This window comes from Populus euphratica, unplaced genomic scaffold, assembly GCF_000495115.2.
Source record: "Populus euphratica unplaced genomic scaffold, PopEup_1.0 scaffold209.1, whole genome shotgun sequence".
NCBI lineage: Eukaryota > Viridiplantae > Streptophyta > Magnoliopsida > Malpighiales > Salicaceae > Populus > Populus euphratica.
In genome coordinates this window covers 6,072-16,785 of record NW_011500034.1, presented here as the reverse complement: position 1 = coordinate 16,785, position 10,714 = coordinate 6,072, and the positions used below count along the sequence as shown (strand labels likewise).

The 10,714-nt window shown below is 34.5% G+C and overlaps 2 protein-coding genes across 4 annotated transcripts; one reads left to right on the top strand and one right to left on the bottom strand.

Annotated features, from left to right (window-relative positions):
- Positions 1 to 1,176: 1,176 nt before the first annotated feature.
- Positions 1,177 to 4,318, top strand: FLU (Tetratricopeptide repeat (TPR)-like superfamily protein). Of its 2 annotated transcripts, XM_011050279.1 has the most exons (5): positions 1,177 to 1,391; positions 1,826 to 2,028; positions 2,572 to 2,734; positions 3,066 to 3,386; positions 3,871 to 4,318. In XM_011050279.1, exons 1-5 carry the CDS (start codon positions 1,304 to 1,306, stop codon positions 4,071 to 4,073), a joined length of 978 nt encoding a protein of 325 aa, XP_011048581.1. In that variant the 5' UTR covers positions 1,177 to 1,303; the 3' UTR covers positions 4,074 to 4,318. The 2 variants fall into 2 exon arrangements, with proteins under 2 accessions (XP_011048581.1, XP_011048582.1); XM_011050280.1 differs by lacking the exon at positions 1,177 to 1,391 and having other exon boundaries at positions 1,940 to 2,036.
- Positions 4,319 to 4,514: 196 nt separating this feature from the next.
- Positions 4,515 to 9,997, bottom strand: LOC105142584 (oligouridylate-binding protein 1B-like). Of its 2 annotated transcripts, none has more exons than XM_011050278.1 (12): positions 9,651 to 9,997; positions 8,164 to 8,225; positions 7,745 to 7,847; positions 7,536 to 7,612; positions 7,372 to 7,458; positions 7,166 to 7,253; positions 6,899 to 6,974; positions 6,791 to 6,821; positions 6,061 to 6,180; positions 5,683 to 5,768; positions 5,318 to 5,491; positions 4,515 to 5,176 (listed from the first exon to the last, which is right to left on the bottom strand). In XM_011050278.1, the coding sequence occupies exons 4-12, from the start codon at positions 7,603 to 7,605 to the stop codon at positions 4,892 to 4,894; spliced, it is 1,017 nt and encodes a 338-aa protein (XP_011048580.1). In that variant the 5' UTR covers positions 7,606 to 7,612; positions 7,745 to 7,847; positions 8,164 to 8,225; positions 9,651 to 9,997; the 3' UTR covers positions 4,515 to 4,891. The 2 variants fall into 2 exon arrangements, with proteins under 2 accessions (XP_011048580.1, XP_011048579.1); XM_011050277.1 differs by having other exon boundaries at positions 7,372 to 7,433.
- Between the last annotated feature and the right edge of the window lie 717 nt (positions 9,998 to 10,714).

The window sequence follows — 10,714 nt, the reverse complement described above, 5'->3', positions numbered from 1 at the left end:
TATTAAAAACTTAAATTTAAACCGAGTAAAAATAAATATTTCCAAGCCTTGAAACTTTTTTGTTCAACAACATAAAATATTAAAAATATCTTAATGATAATCTTCTCATTAAAAAAACAAAATGATACTAAAATTAATTTTTTTATGTTATAATATGATTAACCAATAATTTTCTTTTTTATTCTTTATTTTTCTAGTGACTTTTCTTTCATCTCTTGCAATGAAAAATTAAAATATAAAACAAATAAAATTTAAAGCTCAAACTTAAAATTCTAAAAGTAAAAAGAGTAAATGAAAGGTTTTTTTAACATTATAAAAATTTACTAAAAACATGAGCACATGAAATATAACAAACATCACATTAAAAAAAAGATAAAATTAAAAAAATTAATGATCAAAATAAAAAAATAAAAAACAATATTGTTTATTGAACAATTTTGTATATAATAAAATGAGAAACTATGCGCAACAATGCACTGTAAAATGAAATCTTTCAATATATCGATAAAATAAGATTATGTGATTGGTACTATTTTTTTTAAATTTAATTAAAAAATATAACCTGGTTAATAACAATGTTAAGAATTTTCAAAAAGAGAGAGAAAAATATACACAATTATTTTTATTTACCAAAAAAATTTTAGTATTTATTTTTATTTTTATAAGATAAAATCTAAAAAAATTTGAAAAAATATTTTATTGGTTGATTAAAAAATAATCAACCATCAATGTATCAATGCAAATCCCATTAAAAAATTTGTCATAAAATATACCTGTAATACATCAGATGTCATATAAAAAAATATAATTTTAAAGGGTGTAATTTAACTAATTAGATATTAAATTTATTTTTTAAAAATTACTAATTCAAATTTTATAAATATTAGAGTTATTAAAAACTTATATAAATATTAATTTTAAAATATTTAAAATTAATTGAGATATATATTAACTTACCTAGATATCATTTTATATACACATATACATATATATTAAAAAATATTATTATATAAAAAAATATTATTAAATTGTTGAGATTAAACTTAAAAATGAAATTATTATTTTCCTCCCCCTGGAAAAATCAACGGAGTCTCAACTGTGGCAGCATTTATTGTTGGTTTAAAAAAACAAAAAAAAGAAAAAGAAAAAAAGAAAACAATGGCGATTTAGCGGCAGCACCCACAACGTTTTGTCTCATGCTGCCACCTCCCAAGGGATTGAGTGAGACATAAAATGCCAACAGAAACATCAGTAGCCACCGTTTTATCCTCTTTGAAACCACCAAAGCGATAATAAAAATAAAATGGCAGTGATAATCCGATGCAGCTCTTGCTTCTCTTCTCCACCCTCCTCCGATCACATCATCTCCCCCAAACCCCATCTTCCAGCTGGTCAGTGCTCTCTCTCTCTCTCTCTTGAGTTTTTTGTTTTGCTTGAGCTTGAATTATGAGAGTAATGCACTAGTTGCGCGCCTTTTATGTTTGGTTTTCGAGAAATAATGAAAATGGAAATGGATTTCAGATATTATTATGTTATTGTTGCTGGGTTGGATTTATTTTAACTTATTTTGCCGGGGATGTGATTTTTATGCTATATCTAGTTAAGGGCTACTACCAAGTTTCAAAATTTTGATGCGTAACTATCAAGCAAACAAATATAGCTTCAATGTTTTGCATTTATTCTATGTCTGTGTTTATAAAGCCTTGCAGATTTTTGACTTATCAGAAATGCAGAATTATGGTGGATAGATTTTTATTTCGTTTCTCGAAGAATAGTGGAAATCTTTTGTATAAATCTGAAGTAATTTCTTGATCCTTTGAACCAGGAAAATTGGCCTCTCTTCTGTTTAGAGCACGGAAGTTTACATCATCATCTGGAGATGCTTCAAGTATACTATCTGCTTCTCGCCATATGTTGCCAGGCGGCGAAAGTGTGCACATAAGGCCTCCTGCATCAGAAGGGCATCTGAACACTGTTCAAGTACCGCCTGTTTGTGACAAATTTCTTGAACTATTGTCTGCTCATCAGGTATGATGGTGAGTTTGTCCTGTTATTTTCCCCCAATTAATATTGTTTTCTTTTCTGGCTTTCCTTGATTTGAAGGAATGTAAAACTACCCACCATGTATTGTTGAGAGTCACAGCGTTTCTGATGCATGAATATGGGGGGTTGCCACAGGGGACACCCCTTTGTGGTTTTCTGCATCCATCAAAACGTTACTGCGTAATCTTTATTGCTAAGACAAATGAACCTGCCATGCTGCTTTCTATGTTCAGCAAAAAGTCATGGATTTGATAATGAGTTGGTTTGGTTATGTTTTGTGTCAATTCTCTGCGTGGACTTGAAAAGCAATTTATAATTAGGAGATGTAGGGTACCACAGTCATCATTTGGTCGATGATGTCATAATGGAACATGATAAAAATCACATCCATTGATTTGTTTAACATTTGAAATTCAAGACAGATTGATGTGCTCTTTATGTTTTGGTTTCTCTGCAGCAAGGATTAGTTTGGTTTCCTTTTCAGGCTACTCAATTTCCATCTGATTGGCAATACTCTTGTCTTTGCAGGGAAACATGCAATTGAGATCCTCAGCAATGGCTTTTCTTGTTACTAATGCCTTGATGTGGACTACCCCCTGTGAAGCTTTAGCTGAAACATGTGAGGTAGATAGCTCTATCTTCAACATGCCTTTGCTGTTATTTGTGGCCCTTGTAGGAGCCACTGTTGGAGGTATGATTCTATTTCACTTCTTCTCAAATTTCTTTGTTCCCCGGTTTTATGCCCAACAGTGAAAGCTTTGCATATAAATATATTAGATAATGTTTTAAGTTCCTTTGAAGCGAGAGCAAGTAAATGCTTGAAATTCAAGGCTCAAGGATCTTGGAATTTGGACCAGGACCACTAAGTAGAAGATTGGTGCAGGAATCCTCTTATGTTCTTCCATGCTTTTTTGATAGCTTTTCCTTGCTCTTGAAAAAATTCCACTGCGTTTTTAAGTGTTCACTTAAATCAATATGATGCATGCTATTCTTCCTCTAGTAATTCAGTGCTTATGTGACAGGGTTGCTTGCACGGCAGAGGAAAGGGGAATTGCAGCGGCTGAATGAGCAATTACGCCAGATCAATGCAGCTCTAAGAAGGCAAGCCAAGATCGAGTCCTATGCCCCCACCTTGAGCTATGCTCCTGTTGGTAGTAGAATACTAGAGAGTGAAGTGATTGTTGATCCAAGGAAGGAGGAGTTGATTTCTCGATTGAAAGTTGGAAAGAATTTTTTGCGGAATCAAGATCCAGAGAAGGCATTTGTGGAGTTTAAGTCAGCGCTTGAGCTTGCTCAGAACCTGAAGGATCCAACAGAGGAGAAGAAGGCTGCAAGAGGTTTAGGTTTGTTTCACTTTCATTCCTTTGCCCATTTCTCTTTTCAATAAAAGTACATTTTACCTGCAATTATTCTCCTATACCTACCTGATCAATGATTTCAAACCAAGCAATAAAGCAAAAGGCTGGTTGTTCTGCTAGGCCATGCACGTCTTGCCCTAATGACTGGATCTATTGAATCCTTGTCTCCCACACTATTGCACTTCTTTTGATGGCCTTATGTCAAGATGGATACGAGTTCCTGTCCTTGCATACAATAAATAGACTTCAATTCATGTGTTCAATCCAACTTCTAATGAGTTTCTCATCTTTGTTTCTCTAAGCTTTAGAAATCAAATCCTCTTCTATTAGCTATGGTGCTATCATTATCCACTATTTTAGTTCTTTTCTTCATTTATGAAGATAGATGAACTTGACGTTGCTTGTCCCGTTTTTCTTCACAAATGCATGTTTGATTGAAGTTCATTTGAAACAAACCTGCTTGATTCAGGAGCCTCACTGCAAAGGCAGGGTAAACTTCAAGAAGCTATTAAATATCACTCTATGGTTCTTGCAATCTCCAAGAGAGAAGGAGAGGAATCCGGAAACACGGAGGCTTTTGGAGCAATAGCTGATTGCTACACTGAACTTGGTGATCTCGAGCAAGCTGCCACATTTTATGACAAATATATTGCAAGGTTGGAAACAGACTGATCGGTTTCATCCTAATAACAGTAGACATCATCATAGGTTGTGGATTAGTTCATTAATTTTTGCTGCTGGCGTAGTCTCCATATCTTTTGCCGTGTATCGTTCTGTTGTCTTTCAGCCAGCTATGATTTGTGACTGTTGATTTTTTTTCTCTCTCATCACTTTACAACTCCCAAGGGGAACACCGAATTGCGTTTTTGAAGTTTCTCTTTAATAAGCAGGTGTTGTAAGGCGGTCTTTAAAACTTCTCAGAGCATCATGGATTCGCAGGAGATTTCTCTAGTTAAAAAGAGTGAAACCACCACCATTCCAAATCCGAAACCCTTCATTGCTAAATTGTTGAAATGTTATATCGTCTCTCAAAAAGAGCATCTTGCGAAAACACTATATCCTCGCAAAGGCAAAGCATTTGTGGCGAAAGTTTAACAAGGACCTTCAAAAATGAAAATAAAAATAAAAATAAATTCCAGGCCTGAAAATCCACATGCCTCGAAAATAATTAAATTCTCATACAACAGACAATGGTCAAGATGCTCGAAGGGTTTAAAGCATACTGCTGTCATATTTAATTGCCCATCCCCTCTGTCAACCAATTCGCTCATCCCTACATGATACATGGATCGCTCATCCCTACATGGTCGAAAGCAGAAAAACATACATGTATAATACATCAACACAAATGGCAAGCATATGATATAAACAGGCGGTTAGGTAACCACCTCACGGCTGCATAAAGAGAAAACAGATGGCTTCCTAATTGCTTGGAACTTAAATAACACCCACAAAGGCAGGAAATAAAGGTGTGGCGTCAACTCTTATTGTTACTGATAGTACATCAGTTGCTGGGCAGCAGCAACATTCTGGAAACCACCATCATATATTGCCTGGCTTGCTCCGGCAGCACCCATTCCCATTGCTGCTTGTTTTAGAGGAAGCTGCCCCTGAGGATGCATCAAGGCATGGACACCACCCATCTTGCTTATTGCTAGCTGCCTCTCATATGCCAAGAAATCAGTAGCTGTGAGCCCAGGCAAAGGGGCAGCAGTAGGTGGGGGAAGTGGGTTTGAGCTTGTCCCCGGCGGAGTAGGCTTGCTACCCCATGAGCACTACAAGAATGGAGAAAAAATTTAGAAGTTAATTTCCAATTGAAAAAAAAATGTTGTTGCTGTTGTTCCATCCTTATAAAATGACCTCTAACACAAAGGTTTTACGTAGATAGTAAATGAGGTTGACATAATCCAACATACCTTCATCTGTTTTCCAAAAAGTGATTGGGTGTTTCCCATCTGAATAGCTAAAGCTGCCTCAGCATGAGTACTGAACCTCACAAAACCAAAACCTTTGTCTCTCTGGACACGAACCTCCTCAATAACTCCAGCACCAAGGGCATGGAAGTGGCGATGGAGATCAGGCTGTGCTACCTGGAGATCGATTGAAGATAAGTAGTTCTTGTAAATAAGACAAATCCGATATTTCTAAGATAATCCAAGTTCTACCATTCTTCTAGACATTAGATACAACAAACATTTTGGAAAAGAATCACATATCGAGATGTATGCACAAATAATGTACAAATAGCAAGAACAGGCAGATGGGAAGAAAAGTTTCTTGCCTCTGGTGCAAGATTGCCAACATAAACAGTAGTATATTGAGGATTGTTTTCAGGAGCCTCGTTATTTGTTGCTTCCTTGCAATCCTCTGCACAAGATAGTTATAAATATAAGTTTTCCATCTTAGTTGTTTCCCACAGACACAGAAGAATAACAAAACACATTGCAACCCGTGGACAAACATGAAAATAAGACAACAAATCAAAATGGGTTATTTCTGTTACAAGAGCATGAGATGTTGTGACGATCCACAAGCTAATTGCCAATTCGCTACATTCTATTAGAAAATAATGGAGATCCAAACCCATCTTTGAAAATAAAGCATTGCATTATTCACATCTAATCCTGATTCTCATCATTTCAAAACATGTACAACTGACCCGACGTGCCATTTGTTAGTTCCACCACACTTTTTGAATCAGAGCTTTGCTTGTCGTCATTGGAACTGGCACCTTTAGCTGCCCAGTTGCACCGAATCTGTCTGCTACCAAGCCACTTTCCTGGAAGGCATGTGAGTTTACATTATTGTAACACGAATAAGACGTGAGCACGCATATCTAACAAAATTGTAATGATCCAGGTTGATGAACTCCACCACTTTACAAAATCCATTTTGTATCACTAGATTGTACACCATAATGATGAATACTAATCAACTTTTGCTTATGCTTATTGCTATGCTAAAAAGCCCACGAATCACAAGTGTATCAATCCATGTCTTGAGTGCACAATTTCATGCAAATGCCATAGGACTATTACCAAATTCTCCTTCCTAATCCTAGGACCTCAAATTTAGTGGGACAATATCAGTAAAGGACATTTCTAAGAAGGGATGGCAACTAGTGAAAAAATCAGCATTGAAATCTCAAAATGCTAAACTTTCCCAGCAGCCCCCAAACTCACAAGTATTCACAGACGTGAAAATAAAAAAAAAGGTGTGTATAACACAGCTTCTTTCCATTTGTCAGTCATTCACTATTTGATTAAGTAGAGATGCAAGTTAAGAAAAGAGGGAGTGTAAATAACACATTGCTTTTTCTAATGAACCTTAATTAAGTAACAATCACCCAAAAACCATTAAACAATCCTTGTGAATCCCATCATCCATACCTGTTAGGTCATTTATTGCACTCTGGGCATCCTGAGAGGAAAACAATGTCAGAATCATGATGAATAAAAAGATTACAGAAAAAGAAAGGCATTATATGAATTCAATACCTGTTGATTTCGAAAGGAAACAAATCCAAACCCTCTTGAACGCCCAGTCTTCTGATCCCACATAACCCTTGCATCTCTGAAACCAGAACATGCTTAGATACAGTGCTCAGCTTAATAACACCAACCTAATAAGATAATAAACCACCAAGATAGCATTTCCAACTTTTTAACTCTATGCTTTCCACAACTTCAGACATTGAAAACACACTAAATTCAACCAAGGTGGACACATGCATAAAGAGAGAGGGTGAGGGAGTAGAAACTCACGAACAACTGGGATAAACAGAAAAGCAGGCATACAATGTTGCATCAGTAACCTCAGGACTAAGATCTCCAACAAAAATGTTGAAGTGACCTGCACATTAAAATGGTGTCCATGCTTATACATGCCAGTACATCTGAGTCAGGGATAAAATTTAAAACATAAAAACAAGAAACAGAGAGAAAGAGAGAGAGAGAGAGAGAGAACAAACCTGATGTATCTTCTCTCTGACCACTAGCATATGCCCAGTTAACTTTAATAGGCTGCCCAAATCTGCCAAGAGTGCAGTAATAAGGTGCTGACACAAATTTAAGGTAGAGCTTGGAGGATCAGTACAAGAGTAAAACAATTCACAATCAAAAGCAAGCTACTCACAGATGCCTTCCATTAAGAGATAATATTGCAAGAGCAGCTGCTCGACGATCAAAGTAGTGAATAAATCCATAGGACGACTGCAGAAGTGGAGACAACAAAGATGTCAAAAATAGCATACAAGCTAACAAACTGAATAAGTGAACTGGTAAAAAGTAGCAACACACAACAATTAGATCCTTTCCATATAGCATACAATCTCTCAGATTTACCTTTTCTTTTCTGATAAGCTTGCATCCTTCAACAGGACCAGTACTCGCAAAAACCTCTTGGAGAAGGGGTTCAGTTACCTGAGTGTGGATGTTTCCCACATACCTGCATTTTTCACAAAAAATTAAGAAACTAGAAGTTTTAAAAAAAGAAGAAAATAGAGGGAATTAAATAAACCTATGAGTAACCTTAATTAGCAAAAATAAATATAGCAGACAATCGGCCATCAAATTATTGGTCCATTTTAAGTGAAAATTGAAGGAAAGCATGAATAAGTAGTACTGTTATCAATTAAGAAGAAATTCAGTCAAGAAAATAGAAGCGGTGGGCATATGCATGAGCATGCATGTGAAACAGAAAACAAGTAAGAAAAACAAAAGAAACAGAAATAAAAAGGAAAAATTTCTAAACAAACACTCACACACTGCGGCAAGTACTTGGATCAAAACCAGGAGGCAGATTTCCACTTGGAATTGGCTCAATCTGCAAAATAAAAAAGTGAAAACAAAAGAAAGGGAAGAAAACAAAATTTAATATAAGAAAAGGCCTCTTCTCAATCTACCCGAATCTAAAATATTTCAATTCAGAACAGCACTGCTTGCAAAAGGTCTGGGCAGAACGAGCCTATAAAATGGGAATATAAAATAGTTCTTAAAGTAGACCTAAAGGATTGGCTGGATGACTAATGCAGATACAAACAAGACACCAAAAACAAAAATATACTATAGTTAACGCTTTTTCTAATTATTATTATTTCTTTTTATCTTCTTAAATGTACTGGTCATGTTAAGAGAACAAAACTATATAAAGATATTGCCCATGTCTTGATTCTTAATCTCAATATTTGTTGAATCCTCAGAACAAAGTTAATTCCCAAATGGAAGCTTCGGTTCAAAACCCATCACTCCTTCCTGTGCCAATCTTTTCTAGGTTCCTACAACAGAGAGTATAAAAATGGAAATTTTGTCCTATTTTTCCTTTAATTAAAGCAATAACCATCAGTTGAGAGGGTTTTGTGATGACAATGGTAAAGAAACAATCACTCCAAGTTAAACAACTGCTATCTAGATTATAACGTGGTAAAGAAAATGGACCCAAACTCTGCTGCATTTAACTGAAAATGACATGAAACCCTGCGCTATTCAAGAACACTGAAATTGCATTTTACAAAAGTTTGGAGCATTCCCAGGCTAACAAATAAACAGGGCATAAAACAACCCACTGTGAAACTTAACATGGACATTTGATAATTCACTTCCGCACGAGTTGAACACATATGCATAAACACGGTGAAACACAAAGAGGAAGACCGTGATTTAGAAATGACCAGACACAAAAATAAATTGTCAAGTTGGCGAAGACGCATCAACTAAAACCGTGTGAAGAATATCCATAATCAAGGTGATGTTCTTTTGATAAGATAGATAAGGCACGACTAACTTAAGCTTCCTACCACACAAAACAACTGCCCAAATTTTTCCTCGGATTTCTAACTTTAACATTACAAACTGTAGAAGCATAAAAGAAACCAAAAAAAAATAGAAATTTATCAAATTCATTAAATGCCCCCAAATAATCTAGAAAACAACACATTTCAAAAAATTAATTAATTTTTCATCCATTTCTAACAAAACCCCAAAAACCAAAAAGAGAGAGAGAGAGAGGCAAAGCTCGTAACAATAATAGGAAATAGAAAACCCTAAAATTTCAATAACAAGGCCAACACACCAACACTAAACCATAATTTTTTGTCAGAAAAGGAAAAGAAAACCTAAAATCCTCCTCCCGAGCTCCTAGAACCTAACCCTAGATAGCTCTAGAAATCCAATAACGAAAATTGCAATCGGCAGAATAAGAACCAATAAAAAAATAAAAAAAAACGGAAAAGCTTCCAAGAATTGGGAGTACCTGAGGAGGAGCGAGGAGGGCAGGATGGTAAAGAGCCTGTTGTTGAAGTTGCATCAGTGCTTGTTGCTGTTTAAGCCTCTGTTGTTGCATTTTTTCTTTCGTTTTCCTTTTAAGAAAGAGAAAAAATCAGGCCTTATTGTTTGTTTGTCGCGAAAATAAAAATTCGGTCTTACTTGCTTCTTTCAATAGTATTTTCTAGCAGATTTTGGTGTGGTTTGGGGTTCGAAGAGAAGAAAGGAAAGGGGAGGTCTCGATCGATCGGTCAATCAATCAGTCGGAGAAAAGAGGGAAAAAAAAAGAAAAAGAAAAAAAAAGAAAGAAAGAGAAAATGACACTATGAAAGAGAAGGAGGGATAACAAAAAGCGGCTCAACAGAGAGAGAATATTTATACTTAAATTTTTATTTTAATTTCTTTTTCGTGGGGAGTTAGATTTATTTATTTTTTGCATTTAAAAAATTAAAAAAGATTTTATTTTTTATTTTAAATTAGTATTTTTTAATTATTTTGATATATAAATATTCCTTTAATATATTTTTAAATAAAAATTATTTTAAAAATAAGTGTAATAATATTTTTTAATTTACTATTAAAAATCATCAGTATAATTTAAACATATTTGGTAATGTAATTATAATTATTTTTTAAAATGTTTTTTATTCAGAAAATTATATTAATAATATTTTTTATTTTTTAAAAATTATTTTTAAAATTAATATATGAAAATAATTTAAAATTATGTTAATTTAAAATAAAAATATTAAAAATATGTTACTTTAAAATAATTTTTTTTAGAATTGCTTTTTAAACTGACTCCCAAACGCTATCTTTAAGATATTAGGACTGGCAGTAGAAAAATGAAAGGTGCTATGATGGCAATGAATGATTGGGTTGTGATGGGGGTGGTTAAAAGCTAAGTTCGTGGGATTTACTTTTAGGAACGATAGGATATCCATCCTATTGCTCTATTCTTACCCGTTTGGAGTTTGGGAGCGTATTTTGTTCTATATTTCATTTTTTACGCACTAAATTTTATGTAAATTAGACTGATTACAAAATATTTTT

Coding starts and splice junctions, on each gene's coding strand:
- LOC105142584 (XM_011050277.1), bottom strand. CDS start 9,740: ATGCAACAACAGAGGCTTAAACAGCAACAAGCACTGATGCAACTTCAA. Junction 8,226..9,650: donor CCCTCCTCGCTCCTCCTCAG/GTACTCCCAATT, acceptor TTTATTTTGCAG/ATTGAGCCAATTCCAAGTGG. Junction 7,434..7,535: donor TCTCTTAATGGAAGGCATCT/GTGAGTAGCTTG, acceptor CACTCTTGGCAG/ATTTGGGCAGCCTATTAAAG.
- FLU (XM_011050279.1), top strand. CDS start 1,304: ATGGCAGTGATAATCCGATGCAGCTCTTGCTTCTCTTCTCCACCCTCC. Junction 1,392..1,825: donor CAAACCCCATCTTCCAGCTG/GTCAGTGCTCTC, acceptor CCTTTGAACCAG/GAAAATTGGCCTCTCTTCTG. Junction 2,735..3,065: donor TGTAGGAGCCACTGTTGGAG/GTATGATTCTAT, acceptor CTTATGTGACAG/GGTTGCTTGCACGGCAGAGG.